This window comes from Manacus candei, unplaced genomic scaffold, assembly GCF_025592945.1.
Source record: "Manacus candei isolate 608988 ecotype Guabito, Panama unplaced genomic scaffold, ASM2559294v1 h1tg000063l, whole genome shotgun sequence".
Classification (NCBI taxonomy): domain Eukaryota; kingdom Metazoa; phylum Chordata; class Aves; order Passeriformes; family Pipridae; genus Manacus; species Manacus candei.
This window is the reverse complement of record NW_026138111.1, coordinates 4,137,486-4,152,369: the sequence shown is the minus strand read 5'-3', so window position 1 is coordinate 4,152,369 and position 14,884 is coordinate 4,137,486. Positions and strand designations below refer to the sequence as shown.

At 41.7% G+C, this 14,884-nt stretch overlaps 2 protein-coding genes across 6 annotated transcripts in view; one reads left to right on the top strand and one right to left on the bottom strand.

Moving 5' to 3' along the window:
- The window catches only part of TRMU (tRNA mitochondrial 2-thiouridylase), a 376,674-nt gene that overhangs the window by 334,244 nt on the left and 27,546 nt on the right, over positions 1-14,884 (bottom strand). The gene's annotated exons all lie outside the window — the stretch shown is intronic.
- CELSR1 (cadherin EGF LAG seven-pass G-type receptor 1) overlaps positions 1-14,884 on the top strand; it is a 169,153-nt gene that overhangs the window by 147,241 nt on the left and 7,028 nt on the right. For all 5 annotated transcript variants that reach the window (XM_051805168.1, XM_051805172.1, XM_051805169.1 and 2 more), the window contains exons 25-29: positions 3,565-3,739; positions 9,449-9,561; positions 10,865-10,944; positions 12,459-12,585; positions 14,531-14,656. In XM_051805168.1, the coding sequence (XP_051661128.1) occupies positions 3,565-3,739; positions 9,449-9,561; positions 10,865-10,944; positions 12,459-12,585; positions 14,531-14,656 (621 nt within the window). The remainder of the gene's footprint in view (positions 1-3,564; positions 3,740-9,448; positions 9,562-10,864; positions 10,945-12,458; positions 12,586-14,530; positions 14,657-14,884) is intronic.

Sequence of the window (14,884 nt, the reverse complement as noted above, 5' to 3'; positions counted from 1 at the left end):
TAGAAAGTATCTGACCTTGACTAATTTCAGCTTCCAGTAACCGAGTGCTGACAAGACCTTTTCCTAGTAAACTTATGAACACTCTTCTAAAAATTGTCTTGCCAGGAAGCCTCTGTTTAATAGTATTTCTTTTGGAAAACTATATAAAATTAAGCTGCTTAATTTCTTCAATCTCAAAGATTCAGGTTACTCTGTTGCTTTTTTTTCTGGGCTTCTTCTCCCACTTTAGCTTTTGAAAAATTGCGAATGCAAAACTGGATGAAGCTTTCCAGCTGGTTTTGTTACTTCTAGTCCCATATTCCAATATTCCCCTATGCCAGGAGCTCAGGTCCCTTATCTGCTGCTATGGGGAGATCTTCTGCAGTGAGCTGCCCTCTGGGATATGGTCTTATATCATGTGAGAACTCGTGTTGTCTTTGTTTTAATATATGCGAGTTTGCATATTAAAATAACTTTGTTCAAAGGAACTCACCTTGCCAATTGATCCACAGCACTTCATGTAACTTGACCTTCCCCATGCCTTGCTGAGCACACCACTCATTTTTCACTGCATTTCACTAGCAAGGAGGTTATACTCTTTCAGTTCTCCGACATGAATACCAAGGGGTCAGGGACCAAGCCCACATCCCTACAGAATTTTGCCAGAAATTATGCAGTAAGTGATGGCTCCTCATTTCCAGATTCTTTCACAGTATCATGAGGCACCAAGCAAAGGTTTATAAAAGTAGTAAAACAGTTCATTACATCAATACCATAAATCCTAATGACTGTACTTGGTGAGATTGTTCTCTTTTGATCCTTCTCATTTTCCTACTTTGGGGCTCATGAAGTGATCATGTCCTGTACTGTTACCAGGACTCAGTGAAACACCCCAAACTTTTAACCCACTTACAAAGACCTTTAAGTTACAGCAGAAAGCTGCTCCTTACAGCCTACCCAGTCAATTTGAGAAAGTAGGAGGGCTGTAAGCCATGTCTGCTTGAGACAATTATTCATCTGTCTGTATGGAATGAGAGTTGTCTAACGAGTCATGCACTGTTGAACATAAAGAGGTAAAGAATGCTGGAGCACAAATAATGCCGTACTGCTTGGCACCCAGCCTGATTTTTATGGGTTTCTGTAAATTAACAGTCACATTTCTGGGCGAGGTTTTAATCTTTCCCTGGACTATTGATAGAAAGTGATTTATTTGCTTTCTTTTTTCTTACCTGGAAAAGGTAATGTTCAGGGCAGCACTCTACTAATGTGCATGTGAGAGTAGGAACAAAAAAAGCACTGCTTACACAGAGGGAAGAAAGATAGTTTATTTGGTGAGCTACATTTTCAATAACACTTGGTGTTATAATAAAGCTGATGCAATAAGTGAATCCAGAAAGTTGGTGGTCTTTGTATGATTCTTTTACCCAGCAAAGTTAAACATGGAAACGTACGTTTCTGAGCATTATACCATGAAAAACCACTAAAAAGTTACGTCAAAGTCTGAAAGCAGGGTCAGTGCTGCACAGGAACAGAAGGTTCCAAAACACAATGTAAAACTTCTTAAACAAAAATTGAAAGGTTGCATAGAGTGCTCTTAATTCAAGCTTATCAACAGATCCTTGGCAATATCCTTTGCTTTGCTGCTGAAAGAAGAAAGTTAATTGCGAGATTTCAATTCAGGTGTTGTATGCTTGTGGTCATTCCTGTTTTCACCCATCAAACTGTTAAGTTGGGAGAGAAAACTGGTTAGCAGATATTACAGAAATGCAAGTCTTTGAAGGTCAGAGGTTTCAAGGTGGCTATTTGATCACAAAGATGAGTTCAGCTACCAGTTTGCCCACTGTAGCTGTTACTCCTAGTTGCACTGAGGACCTGGTCTCTTTGGTTTCAGCAGGTCCTTTATTTTTGCTGTTCTCAGCCTGGCAGAGCTTAGTGGTGCACTTTGTGCTACTGATGTAGGATAAGAAAACAAGACCAAACCTAGGACTGGAAGTTCCAGGTCCTTGTGTTCATAGCTGAAGACGTGAACTACCCAGCCAGCACTACCTTGTTTTCTCTTTGTCCTCATGGCTTCTGTGCTTGACTGCAAGTAGCACAGCCTCAAACAGAGGGTAGAGCCGAGCATTTCTGGACCCAGGTTATCCTACAGCCTGGTGGTTAGGGTGGTTTTCTGTGGTGAATGAGAAGAGGGTTAACTCCCTTACTCAAACCAGGTAGAGCCTAGAAGCCACTCTCCCACTTTGTAGTCAAATATTCTGATTTTGACATTAGGTGAAAGATTGGTCTGCAAGATAGGTGGTGATCTACTTCTGGCTGCATCTTTTAGTCTGGTGATAATGGCCAGGCATCCTCCATGACTTGTTGAAGTATAGATGTGCAAGGTCTGCAGGGTGAAGGGCAGAGCTGCAAGGACAAAAGCAATGGCCACTGCCTTACCCCATGGATGCATCCCTGTTTTTGCTTCTCAATATTTTTTTTTAAAAAAGAGTCCCAGAAGAGGAGATGTAGATGGAAGAGATTTTTTCAGACCTGTGACACAGACACACAGGGGCAAAACAGTCTGCTGATCTTATGCTGGATTATAAGGTCCTGTCAAATTTTGCCTATTTGTGACATTTCATTTCACTGATGAGAAATTTCCTCAAAGAAAGGATGGATTTCTTCTACAGATCATCCATTGCTCACGTTCAGCACATTCACTTTTCCTTGCCTGAAGCTTCATAGATTTCCTGAGAAAGAAAGACTTTCTCAGGGACAGGTCCTAAACTGAAAGCCTAAAATCTTCTCACACCTCCTCTCCACCTCTACCAAATAAAAGAAGACTTGCTTTGTACTTTTTGATTTACTAATAAAACAAAAAAACATGGTCTACTTTAAAACAAAACAAAACTGTACCAAAATAGCATACTTCCTTGGACAGAGATCTTTCTCTCTTGAAAGGATGTAGTATGAGAAAAACCCATAGAATGGCCCTTGATATGGCAGTGGGAGACACTGAGTCAGTGCAGGGCTGAGGGTGGCTGTTCTCAGAAGTAATTTATTGATTTAACATTGAGACTGGTTTAGCTGATGCAGTTAAACATGCCGTGGTTGAATTCGCTGTAGTGGCATTGTGCAGGTGAGACTCCTACCCCAGGCAGGGCAGAGGGTCTGCAGCCTCCAGAGGAGCATCCTCACCTCATACTCTGCACCAGAAGAAAGAGCCAGGAGCTCTCCCAGCACTGCCTGTCCTGCAAGCAGAAGGAATCCCGTCAGAGTGGCTCAAATCTTCACCTTTGCAGCACTCATGCACAGTGAAATTAGCCACAGAATATGGAGAGCAAGTGCACTAACTGAAAGTGTGTTGGGTTGATAGGTTGAAGCTGAACCAGCCTCAGGTGACATAATTTATTTACTTAAAAAAAAAAAGGTTTCACAGTATGAATAGCTTTTCTTAAACTCTGAAAAACATAATTAATGGCAGTATATTTGTTCTGCCAGAATCTTTTTATTAGACTTGCCATTAGCTGCACAGGGGAACCGGTGACTCACCAGGTTGTGATTCAAAAGAGCAACTCTAATTTCCCTGCCCTTTCCCTTCTACAGTTCGTGTGTACTGTGATTGCCATCCTCCTGCACTATTTCTACATGAGCACCTTTGCATGGATGTTTGTGGAGCAGCTTCACATCTACCGGATGCTGACTGAAGTGAGGAACATCAACTTCGGGCACATGCGGTTCTACTACGTAGTTGGTTGGGGCATTCCTGCCATCATAACAGGTACCCTTAACCACGCTAAAACAGCTTTGTTTCCCTGCCATCTTTACAGGATAAACCCAGGGAAGTTACTCCATCCAAGACAGTTATGGGTGTTTGTCTGAATCAGTGCAACAAGAAGTCATGTCTAGCAGAAGTAAGCCTGAATTTGGCAGATCTGTGTACCAAATGTCTGTTGCCCCAGTTGAAATGATACTGATGGTTATGCAGTAACAAAAACATATATGCACCCTGGTTACATCAGGACTTGATAACAATACTTAGAAATAATGCTATTTTTATTCTAACAACTTGCCAGTAGCTTTCAGCAATTTTTCTTCCCTGTGCTGGTAACTTCAGATGCGGACACGTGGTTTCTCAGGGAGGTAACTGAAGTGGCTTCAGAAGCAATGCTGTCCACAGGACATTACTGTCCATCAGTGGACATTCCCACTGTCTACCCTCAAACAGCAGTAAATACTCCCTGAAGGAATTTCAGCGGTTCCGTTTTATTTGGCAGAAAAACAAGCTGGGAATACTCAAGCAGCTTTTTACACCATTTCAGACACAAAGGCTATAAGTTCCAGTTGAGGAAAAGTAATGAAAAACTGGAGGCAGTAATTTTTCAAACCGATCCAGGGTGATCCACAGGAGCACATCCGTCTCCGCCTTCACCATGCCTATTTTTGCCATCAGACATTTCCAGTGCTACCCCAAGCACACGGTGTTGTGTTAATTCAGGAAGACAGCTCCTCAGGAAGTGTGCTTCATGGAACAGTTGGAGTGGGTTTTTTTGGTTCAACTATTTCATTATGTATCTGTTGCCATATGGGAAATTGGATCACAGGCAGACAGTCAACTTTTATCCAATTACTTTTAGTTTTACGGATAATAACATACTGTCAGCAATGGCAGAGGTTTAGATGTCTTTGAAATCAAACAAATAACTATCAGTCATATACACTTGCAAAAATATTGTGGAACAAGTTAGACTTAAAAATACATATTAGGGGGTTTTTTTCTGTATGATTTAAGGAAGTGTAATACCAAAACACAGCGTAGGCTGGTACAGGTTAATTCTCTCTCCAGAGAGCTGGTAAGTTTTTCCATCTCTTCCTATGCCTAAGTAATTTCTACTTTTATCAATTTATCTGAAAAACAGTAGAAAGCACAACCCAGAAGGCTCCACCAGTCTAGACGTATCCCGAACATTTTAAATAGGAATTGTCCTTGAAATTCTGAAACATTTCAGACCTACGTGACTTTCATCAGTACATACAGGACTACTGCAGTATATTCTGAAACACTGAAGTGTAATCAGATATTGTGCAGCATCATTCCTGGTGGAAAAGAAGAATCATTAAGTAGCAAAAACTATTTGCATTTCAGAACACGTAGCCCTTCAGAAGAATTTTGTCAGAAGGATTTTCTGTTTCAGGTTTGGTTTCTGTCCTGAAATTTAAATTAATTCAGAACTTCTCAACAACAGTCTTATGCAATCTAAATATCACAAGCATACCATTTTTACATTTTTCTACTTAGATATTGCTCTCTGTGATATAGAACTATTTTGCACTTTTAAAAATATGAGTTATGATTCCAGGTTGTGTCCTGTAATTTAATCTCTGAATCTACTGAATTTGCGGTTCCATTTAAATGAAAAGTCAGATCCCTGTTACTGAGGAAGTCAGAGGATTTTCTGAAATGAAGGATAAAGAGAAAACTAAGCCTTTAATTTGCCCTTCCAGGCTTATAAATCATCTGAAGAGAAAATTATTTCATCATAAATAGCACAATGTGGGATTTCTTGCCTCTGGATAACTTTGTTACTGTACCTATTTTAAATAAGCTTCTTTATAAATTTTAATTTCTAAACAGTAAAAAGGTTCCAGCTTCATAACACAAATCTTAAACATGATTTAAATTACTTTATGAGAGAAGGATTGTATATTTTCCTTAATAGTGGAATAGTCTAGATATGTGAAGGAATTTTAGTCTTGGGACATGCAGAGGACTTTTTTGCTGTATTTGAAAGGTAATTACCATTTCATCTTTATTATCTGTTTTGTTTATTTATTTTTTTCTGGTTTTTATGCTCAAACCGACATTCATTTTGAGCTGGGACATAGTGGTCCTATGGCATCTGTGATGGGAACAGGCTCCTTGCAGAAGGGAACTTTGACCTTTAAAGGAGGGTAAAACTTAGTAAAATCTTTACATAGGGAACACTCCAACAGGGAAGAACCACATTTAATCACAGCATTGAAATGCAAATTGCCATGAACGAAAGTAGAATGGAAGTTGGGAGAAAACTTACAGCCATCAAAAGAGTGTGGATCTGGAATATTCCTCCATGGGGAGCAATATTGGAACATTTTAAATTTACTTTAAGTTTGCTCATTTCAAAGTGTAGTTTGATCCATCTAGGAGAGAGATTTTATGACTTCCTTGCCTCGGGAGCAAAGGGCTGTATTTGGCACCCAGCAATACCCCCCAGTTCTGCCCATCTTCGTGGCAGCACACTAACTGGTTGACATATGTGTGCAGTAACTGCTTTGCCATGGAAACTGCAGTGCTCATGTTAAAACTGGTTCTTACTTAGCCCTAAAACCAATATCCCTCTGAAACTGGCATTTTTCAAATCCTAGGCAAAGCAGTGAGTCAGGAGAGAGGTGAGGCTGACCCACAGTTGCCTGAGTCACACATGGCTGCTAAGCCCACAGGAGCTCAGAAGGGTTGAAACATGTCCCTCTGGCAGCACCTCCTCACAGGATGGTCCCCATAGGACTCCTGGTCATAGGAGACCAGCCACAGTTCCTGCAAACATCAGTGAGATATCAGTCTGCTAAGGACAGCCAGGCAGCAGCATTTAATTGATGTACCAAAATGTTTCGCTGTATGACATTGCTTTGGCTTATTTCTGCCTTTGAATAAAGTGTTATTTCACATGTTGTTGACTGCAGTAAAATTTGAACCATGTACCCGAAGACTGCAGTTTGCCCCCTTTGTTAGGGAAATTTAGGGTAGGATTTTGAGAGTGAAAAATTTTGCTGTCTGCCAATTACTCTTAGAGCCAGAGTCAAACTGTAGTTTAAAGTCCCATTAATGGAGAAATCCAGTCCTGGGAAACAGACTGTATCCACAGAATTACATCTGTATAAAATACTTTATGGTCCCTTAATCATTTATGGCTAATTCTTTCTGGATGGCAACTGCTGAAGGGGGTGGTGGAAGGGCCAATGGGAGCAGGGATGGAGACTGGTCCTATCTTATTCCACATTTCAGTGAAAACAGATCCAATATCCACTGCTTTGCCAAATAGCCAGTTTAGTTTTCATAGACCATAGGCCTGTACCAGATGTGAATATTGGCCGTGGGCCAGCTTTATGCAGCAAGAGTGAAACACAGCCACCTCTCCCTTTTTCAGTGTCTTTTCATCAAAGCACACAGGCTTCAATTCAAAAAAAGACTATTATTAATGCACATGAATCCTCCTTGTGGAGAACAGCACTGCTGTCAGCCCTGACTGCTCTTGAGTCAGGACATACGCTCAACGCAGTAGGTGCCCCCAGTGCCCAGACAACATGCTGCAGCCACTTGCCATATGTCACTGGCCACAGGCCTCACAGGGATCAGTTTCTGTGTCTTGAAGACCTCTGCAGACAGGGTACACCTGTCTCAAAATGGTAAAAGGATCTTTGCGCAGGAGCTAGTAGGCCTCATTAAAAGAGATTTAAACTAGATTTTAAGGGAGAAAGGGATAAAACCAGGCTCACTAAAGGTGAGCCTGAGGACAGCATGCCAGTATTTGAAGGCTGGTGTGCTAGTGAGGTCCTTTCGTCTGCCAACTCAATGAAGGTAGGGAATGGAGATCCATGTGGCAGCAAAGACACAAGTGTTAGTGATGTGTTAGAAACCATGGGAACAATCATGTATGTTAGGGGGTGTTTTGACTGTCTAGAGCTTGATGTTGGTGACAGAAGAGTTGAGCGTTAATGAGTAAGAATCAGTGGGAAGGACAACAAGGCAGATATTGAGGTGTGAATCTGTTATAGACCATCCAACCAGGATGAAGAGGCAGAGGAAGTATTCTATAAGCAGCTGGAAGAAGTCTCACTATCACTAGTCCTTGTTCCTGTGGGGGACTTCAACTTAACAGATGTCTGCTGGAAATACAATACAGCAGAGGAAAGAGTCCAGGAGGTTGCTGAAGTGTGTGGGAAAGAACTTCCTAATGCAGCTAATGAGCAAGCCAACCAGGGGAAAATCCCTACTGGACCTGTTCTTTGTGAACATAGAAGAACTGGTGGGTGATGTGTTGGTTGGAGTCCATCATGGGCACAGTGGTCACAAGATGACAGAGTTTTCAATTCTCATAGAAGCAAGGGTGGGATTCAGCAGAACTTCCACCTTGCACTTCCAGAGGGCTGACTTTGGCCTCTTTTGGGGCCTGACTCACAGAGTCCCTTGGGAAGCAGTCATGAAGGGCAGAGGAGTCCAGGAAGGCTGGGCATTCCTCAAGCAGGAAATCTTAAAGGTGCAGGAGCAGGCCATCCTCATGTGGCAAAAGACAAGCCAGTGAGGAAGGCCATCCTGGCTGAACAGGGAGCTTTTGCTGGGACTTGGGGGAAAAAACGGAAGAAGGGGCAGGCAACTCAGGAGCACTACCAAGGATGTTGTGATCATTCCCCTGTACTTGGCACTGCTGAGGCCACACCTCAAGTCCTCTGTTCAGTTCTGGGCCCCTCACTCCAAGAAAGACATTGAGGTGCTGGAGTGAGTCCAGAGAAGGACAATGGAGCTGGTGAGTGGTCTGGAGCACAGCTCTTATGAGGAGCAGCTGAGGGGGCTGAGGTTGTTTAGGCGGGGGAAAAGGAGGCTCAGGGCAGACGTTATCTTAGAGGTCTTTTCCAACCTAAACGATTATATGGTTGTATGATTTTGCAGGTCAAAGGCAGAAGTCCCATTTCATCACCATATGGGGGAGGTGTAGGTCACCAAATCAGGCAGCACTGTAAATCAGCAGGTGAAGGTTGGATTCATAGAATCCCTTGGAATTGTCCAGGTTTTGAAAAATAAAACAATAAAAGGTGTGGTTTTAACTCAGTTGCCTTGGGGTGTTAGCAAACTCCATTTCAAACAGTGCTGAAAGCAAGGTGAAGTACCTGGAATGGCAGTTCAAAATGAATCACACCTGAGCTCAAGCAGTTAACTCCCGCGTGTTCCCAGATTCCTTTGTCTCTGGTGTTATTTTAGTGACAGCAAACTCACAGCAGTTAAGAATGCACTTTTTTTTTCATAACATAGACATCTACTCAGTTATGATTCATGTCATTCTGCTGCACAGGCTTATTGAAATTCCTCAACATGTCATTCACCCTCAAGGCTCATACTGTGTGAGTATGGCTATAAAACTGTGCTGAAACAGAATTAATTTGGGACTTGCATTTGTTGTCATTTTTATGCAGCTGAACTTTGTTCTAGTAGGCAAAACTCATAGTATCATTTGATATAGAGTGAACAGCATAAAAGTTTAATATTTGGTTAATTAATTTTATTATTTGCCTTGATTTTGCCTTCCCAGACTGTCCTATTGAACAAATTTTTCCACAAAAATTTTGTTTCTTTGAAAATATGCCTGGTTTTGCCATGATCATTTTGTTTATTTGAAAATATTCTTGGTTATAAGCACCACCTTTCTGATGTACTTTTCCCCCCCATTTTGTAACCCAGGGCTTGCTGTTGGTCTGGATCCACAAGGCTACGGGAACCCTGATTTCTGCTGGTTGTCTGTTCATGACACCCTTATCTGGAGTTTCGCTGGGCCCATCATAATGGTTGTCATTGTAAGTAGGGTGAAGGTGGCATCCAGAGCTGTCTCTTCTTTTCTGCTACCTTTTCTTTTATGTTTTGTCAAACAATAGTCATAAGGCAAAGCAGCTATGTTCTTTACATTTGAAGCAGATGTACTGGAGCTTGTGTTTTTTGTTTAAAGAGATAGGACATGAGCTAAGCTCCTGGAAGTCAGAGGGCTGCCTGTTAGTACAAAGATTGCTTGTGGAACAATGGCTGTATGGCCAGAAAACAATTTATTTTTTCCCATTTGCTTTGTTCCATGTTAGAAGGGTTTGTCTATGAGCTTATAAAACAAATCAACAAAATGAGCTATAACAAGTCTCTTCAACCAGAAGTCCTAAAGGAATATTAAATATTTTCAATTTCAGGAATTTAAAAGAATGGGCTGGTGTTTAACTTCTCCCTTAAAACTTCTCCCTTAAAGTAACACTAGAAGATAAACATGCAGTTCTGTTCTCCTCATTTCAAAAACTGTGAAGTAGACCTGGAAGCAGTGTAGGTTAGGATCCCAACTCATCAGAGACATGGGACAGCCCCTACTGGAAGACCAACTAAGTGGACTAAGAGCTTTAAGCCTAGAAAAGAGAAGGCTACAGAGAAGCGGGGAAGGAGGACCCTATAACAGTGTATTGGTCTGGAGAAAATTACTATGGACCCAACCATTCAGAGTCTTTTCCAACACAAGCACTAGCAGGAGGTGGCAGATTCAGAACAAACAGGACAAGCTGCATCATTTCTCTATGGCACATTAAGTAAGAAACTCCTGGAAACAGGTGGTAGTAAAGCTCTGCACAGTTTTTGAAAGTGTTTGATGGGACAAATTCTCAGCATTGATATTCACTATGAGTAAATAAGTACAAATGAACCACCAGCCTCGTACATCCCAGCTGTGGAAATCAGTGGAGACTGGAGGATTTTTCAGGGGAATTACCACTGTACGTTTTCTCTGTTAGAAAATATTCTTGAAGTCTGATTTGACCCAACTGAAATGAGATGCTGGGTTGATTGGAATCTGGTCTGGACAAGGACAGCATTTCTTGAGTTTTTATCTTTCACTCAAGCATCCTTGCATAGGGCTGTCTTACTAAATTTCATCCAGATCAAGTCCTAGATTGTCCTTGACTATGTTACTTTGAAACAAGGAGAATCTTGTAATTTAGAGAATTTAAGCTGAAGGGAAAATATTCTTGACACCATAAACCATTTTAGGATAAAAATTGCATTGTTTTTGAAAATAGGGATCTAACAAATGTACAGAAAGAATCCATGCTGTTATTTCAATTTTCCTTTCAGATAAACACTGTCATCTTTATACTAGCAATGAAAGCATCGTGCAGACGAAGACAACGTTCATTTGAAAAAACTGGAGTTGTGTAAGTTTGAGTTCAAAAACCTGTAGAAGTAGTTCTGGCCAGAAATATTAAAGTGACAGAATTGCATAAAAGCAAGTTTGGAGTGGGAAATAAAGGTTTTTTGGGGAGACAGTGTTGATAGAGGCAATTGGAGCTGCTTCACCAGCACCTACTCATGGGATTCCCTTGAAGGCCCTGTAAAATCTCCACCATGGTGCTCTGCACCACCAAGTGTAGGCAGAAGAAGGGAAGAGAAGGGAAAGATCTGGTCTCCAGATGGTATCATTACAGTCCTTCCAGGTCTTTCATCATACTCCCTACTGCACTGTCACTTCACCTCTGCCCATGGCATGCCCAGGTAGACATAGTTCTGGGTCTTCCTGTGCTTAGCCGTGGCTCAGAAAGGTCTCCCCTGTCATATGTCTGGGTTACCAGCTATGTCATGGCAGAGACCCACTGAAGTTCCTGTGCTGAGGGCCAGCCTCCCTGCATCCCACTCCCCATGGGATGAGCAGAAAGCCTCACTAGCTGCAACCTGCTGCCCTCCTGAGCTCCTGTAACAGCCTGTTCCCATTAACGTCTGTTTCGCCCAAAGTTCAGAATTTACCTGTGAACTCAAATGTGATTAGTGGCAAGTCAACCCCTCACCTTTTTTTTTTCCAAATAAAGTGTGAGATTTCAAAAGGCTGCTTCTAGTTCTTTTTTCAGCCCTGGCTGTAAGGTGCTGTGTACACACTGACATGCCTTTTCCAGCTCCAGTGTCCCTGGAGCTGGAGGCCTTGTGGTTCTCTGAGCTCTAACACTAACTCTAAACATAATGAACACTAGAATCTGAGGGGGAGTTCCCCCCCAGCAACATGGGCCCAGTTAATAAAAGTGTGGAAGGAGCAGTGTTGGTGCAGTGCCATGCTCTCCTTGGCCTGCCTGTTCTGGTCCCAGTGTACCTAGAGCTGTAGGCTTTGTGGTTCTCTGAACTTTAATCCTAATAGCGGCTTGGGGCTGAGGATGAGGTCCAAATCTCCCTAAACCAGTGGAGTATAGTTGCTACTTAATGGCAGCAATTTTACTCATAATATAAAACTTTGGCACTAAAATTGTGTCAGTCTTTTGAAAGTATCTGTGAAAATTCACCTGAGTGCCCTTGATCTAAAACCTTGGGCAGTAATGTTGAGAAGGTATGTGAGAGTGAACTTGACAAAAAGAAATGAGATGGAGATGGCCATTTACTGCCCAGATCTCTTCCTTGGAGTCAACAAGGCTAAACAGCATGGCTTTAGAAACAATCTGGTTTGTTTGAAGAAAATCTTGGAAAGGGACTTGGAAAGAAATCACCCTTTTTTATCTGAATATGCTAATTCATAGGGTAGTGCCATGAGAGAGCTGGGAACTGGGAGATTGTGAACACTGCTCTAATTTTCCCGAAGGGCCTTTCCCGTTGCCAAGTCATTGGACTCCCCCACTATCCCTGGGGAGAAGCTGGGCTGTTTTCTTGTATCCCAACACACTGCAAGTGGCAATCTGTGTTTGCTTTACAGCTCTGGGCTGCGAACAGCATTCCTGCTCCTGCTGCTTATCAGTGCCACATGGCTGCTGGGGTTGATGGCAGTCAACAGCGACGTCATGACATTTCACTATCTCTTTGCCATTTTCAGCTGCCTCCAGGTAAGTTGGATGGCATTTTTTTTGTGGCACACCTTCATGAGTGCACTGCTGCACCCAGACCTCCAAAGACCTGCTCCACATGAGCCAATTTAAGAAAAACAGAAAGCCCAAGTACCTTTTATGCTCTCTTTTCTCAGAGAGGGCTCTTTTCACCAAAACCAGAACTTTAAGTAATTGCATCTCTCACATTTAGTCATTCTAAAGGTAAGTGCACTACTATAGTAACCCGTTTCAGATAAATAACAGAAGGCAATTATACCTCTGTCTCTCTAGAGAAAAAGTCTTTGTTACTATCTTCTGTGTGCTTATTCTTAACAGTTGTTCTGTTGCTACCGCAAACCAGAGACTTTTATTTCAGCCAGAGTGGATGACTCCAAGTTCAAGGCTTTCACAAATTAGGTTACCGTTAAAAGAAATGAGTCAAATAATGATTTTCAAGTCGAGTTCCTTGTATTAGGGTTTTACTGGGTTGCCTGTCCTAGTTTTTGCACACCTGTTGACTAAAGATGCAGAAAATAGTTATTTGTAGGAGACCTGACATGGAAATAATCATGAAACTTCATGTTGGTCACAATTTGAATGTGACCAAGGATGGCAGTAGCTGTCCTAGCAAGTGCCTGCAGTATTAAAACAGCTACTGCTAGCAGGACAGTCTTGTCAGCTGCAGCACAACAGCCATAAACTGCAGCCAAAGAGAAAAAGAAATCGCATGGGTCTCCTTTGGAGATGACTGTCGATGCCCTGGAAGCACAGCAGCTAGGCCAGTCTGGAGCAAGGTTATTTTGCCACTGCAGCTGGTGTGCTCTGAAACAAATGCACCTACTCAGGCTGTAAAACCAGACTTCCACGAGTCTAAAATAAAATAAAATTAAATTTAAACCTCATGAGAGGGAGGAAGGTCAGCAGCTGGAATTCTCCAAACTTGCCCAGAGAAGCACAGTGGTATGTGGCATTTCACATCATTGTCTTCTTTGAACTTGTATTTTTAAAGAGACATTTATGTGAATTTTATTAATGAATAATCCCCAAGTGCTAGTGCCAGTTAAGATCACAGTTGATTGAATGTTTAGAAAGCGAGATTGAAGTTTAAAGTTACTCTAAGTCAATTGCTTTGGCTGAAATCATGAAATTCAGGCTTCTTGTGATGTTGGTACAGCTGCAACTTCATGAGGATTGGCTTTTCTATCCTGTATGTCCAACCAAAGTTGATAACAATTTGGCAGCTGCATTAATTCCCTCAGAGCAAATACCTCTGAAGGCACACACATGTGCCCCCTGCTCCCAGTGAAAGCTGTTAATGTGTGTTTCTGAGAGCCAACAACTGCCCAGCCATGGGGGTTTTAGTGGTTTTTCCACTGGGAGGTATTGCTTAACCAAGGAATTTAGGCTGCAGAAGTTGGGACCTCTCTGCCACCAGTATCTCTTCACATCTCTCAAGGCTTTCTGAAGTTCTTTTAGCCAACAGTATTAAGGGCACCTTTCACAGAAGTTCTTCATTTTCAGAGGTTTTCACTAAAGGCTATGATCTTTTTCATGTGCTGCTATTCATTTTGTCTCATCATCTGTGTAAAATCTCCAGAATCTCAAGTTCAAACTCCCTGCAATGTCTTCCAGTGACACACTGAGGTTTGCATTGGATATTCTAAGAAAGTTTCTTCCCAAATCAAGCTCTGCTCTGTAAATCCTGGAGAGACACATCTTTATGTATATTTTACCAGGCCTTTTATGCACATTTGAACTTGGAAGCAAATGATGAAGGATTCCTGGGAGATTGATCATTGTCATTTCAGTCAAAAAATAGTTACTGCTTTTGAGATACAGAATCATGGACTACGAACTAGAATTCGGGGGTTATTTCAAAATGGCTGTTCTCTAATATCCATATTTGCAGTTTGGTAGTAGTGAATCATTTACATTTATTCTTTATTTCTCTACAATTATCCAGGGGCTGTTCATTTTCTTCTTCCACTGCGTATTTAACAAAGAAGTCAGAAAGCACTTGAAGAACACTTTAACTGGAAAGAAACCTCTTCCAGATGATTCCACTGCAACAAGAGCTACATTATTAACTGTAAGAAAAAAGCTCAGGGAAAAAAAACATCCTCTTGCTGGTAGAAGTTACCTCAAATAAACTTATAGGTGGCTTGTCTGTAATAAGGTGAACTGTTTGATTGCTTTCAGTGATTTGTACAGAGATTACTGATGGCCTCTCTCAAAAGTTTTTACTATTTTAATTAAAACTTTTGAAAGAAAATAATTCATTTCCTCAGCAACAAGAACCATTTGGTTCCTTTGAAAC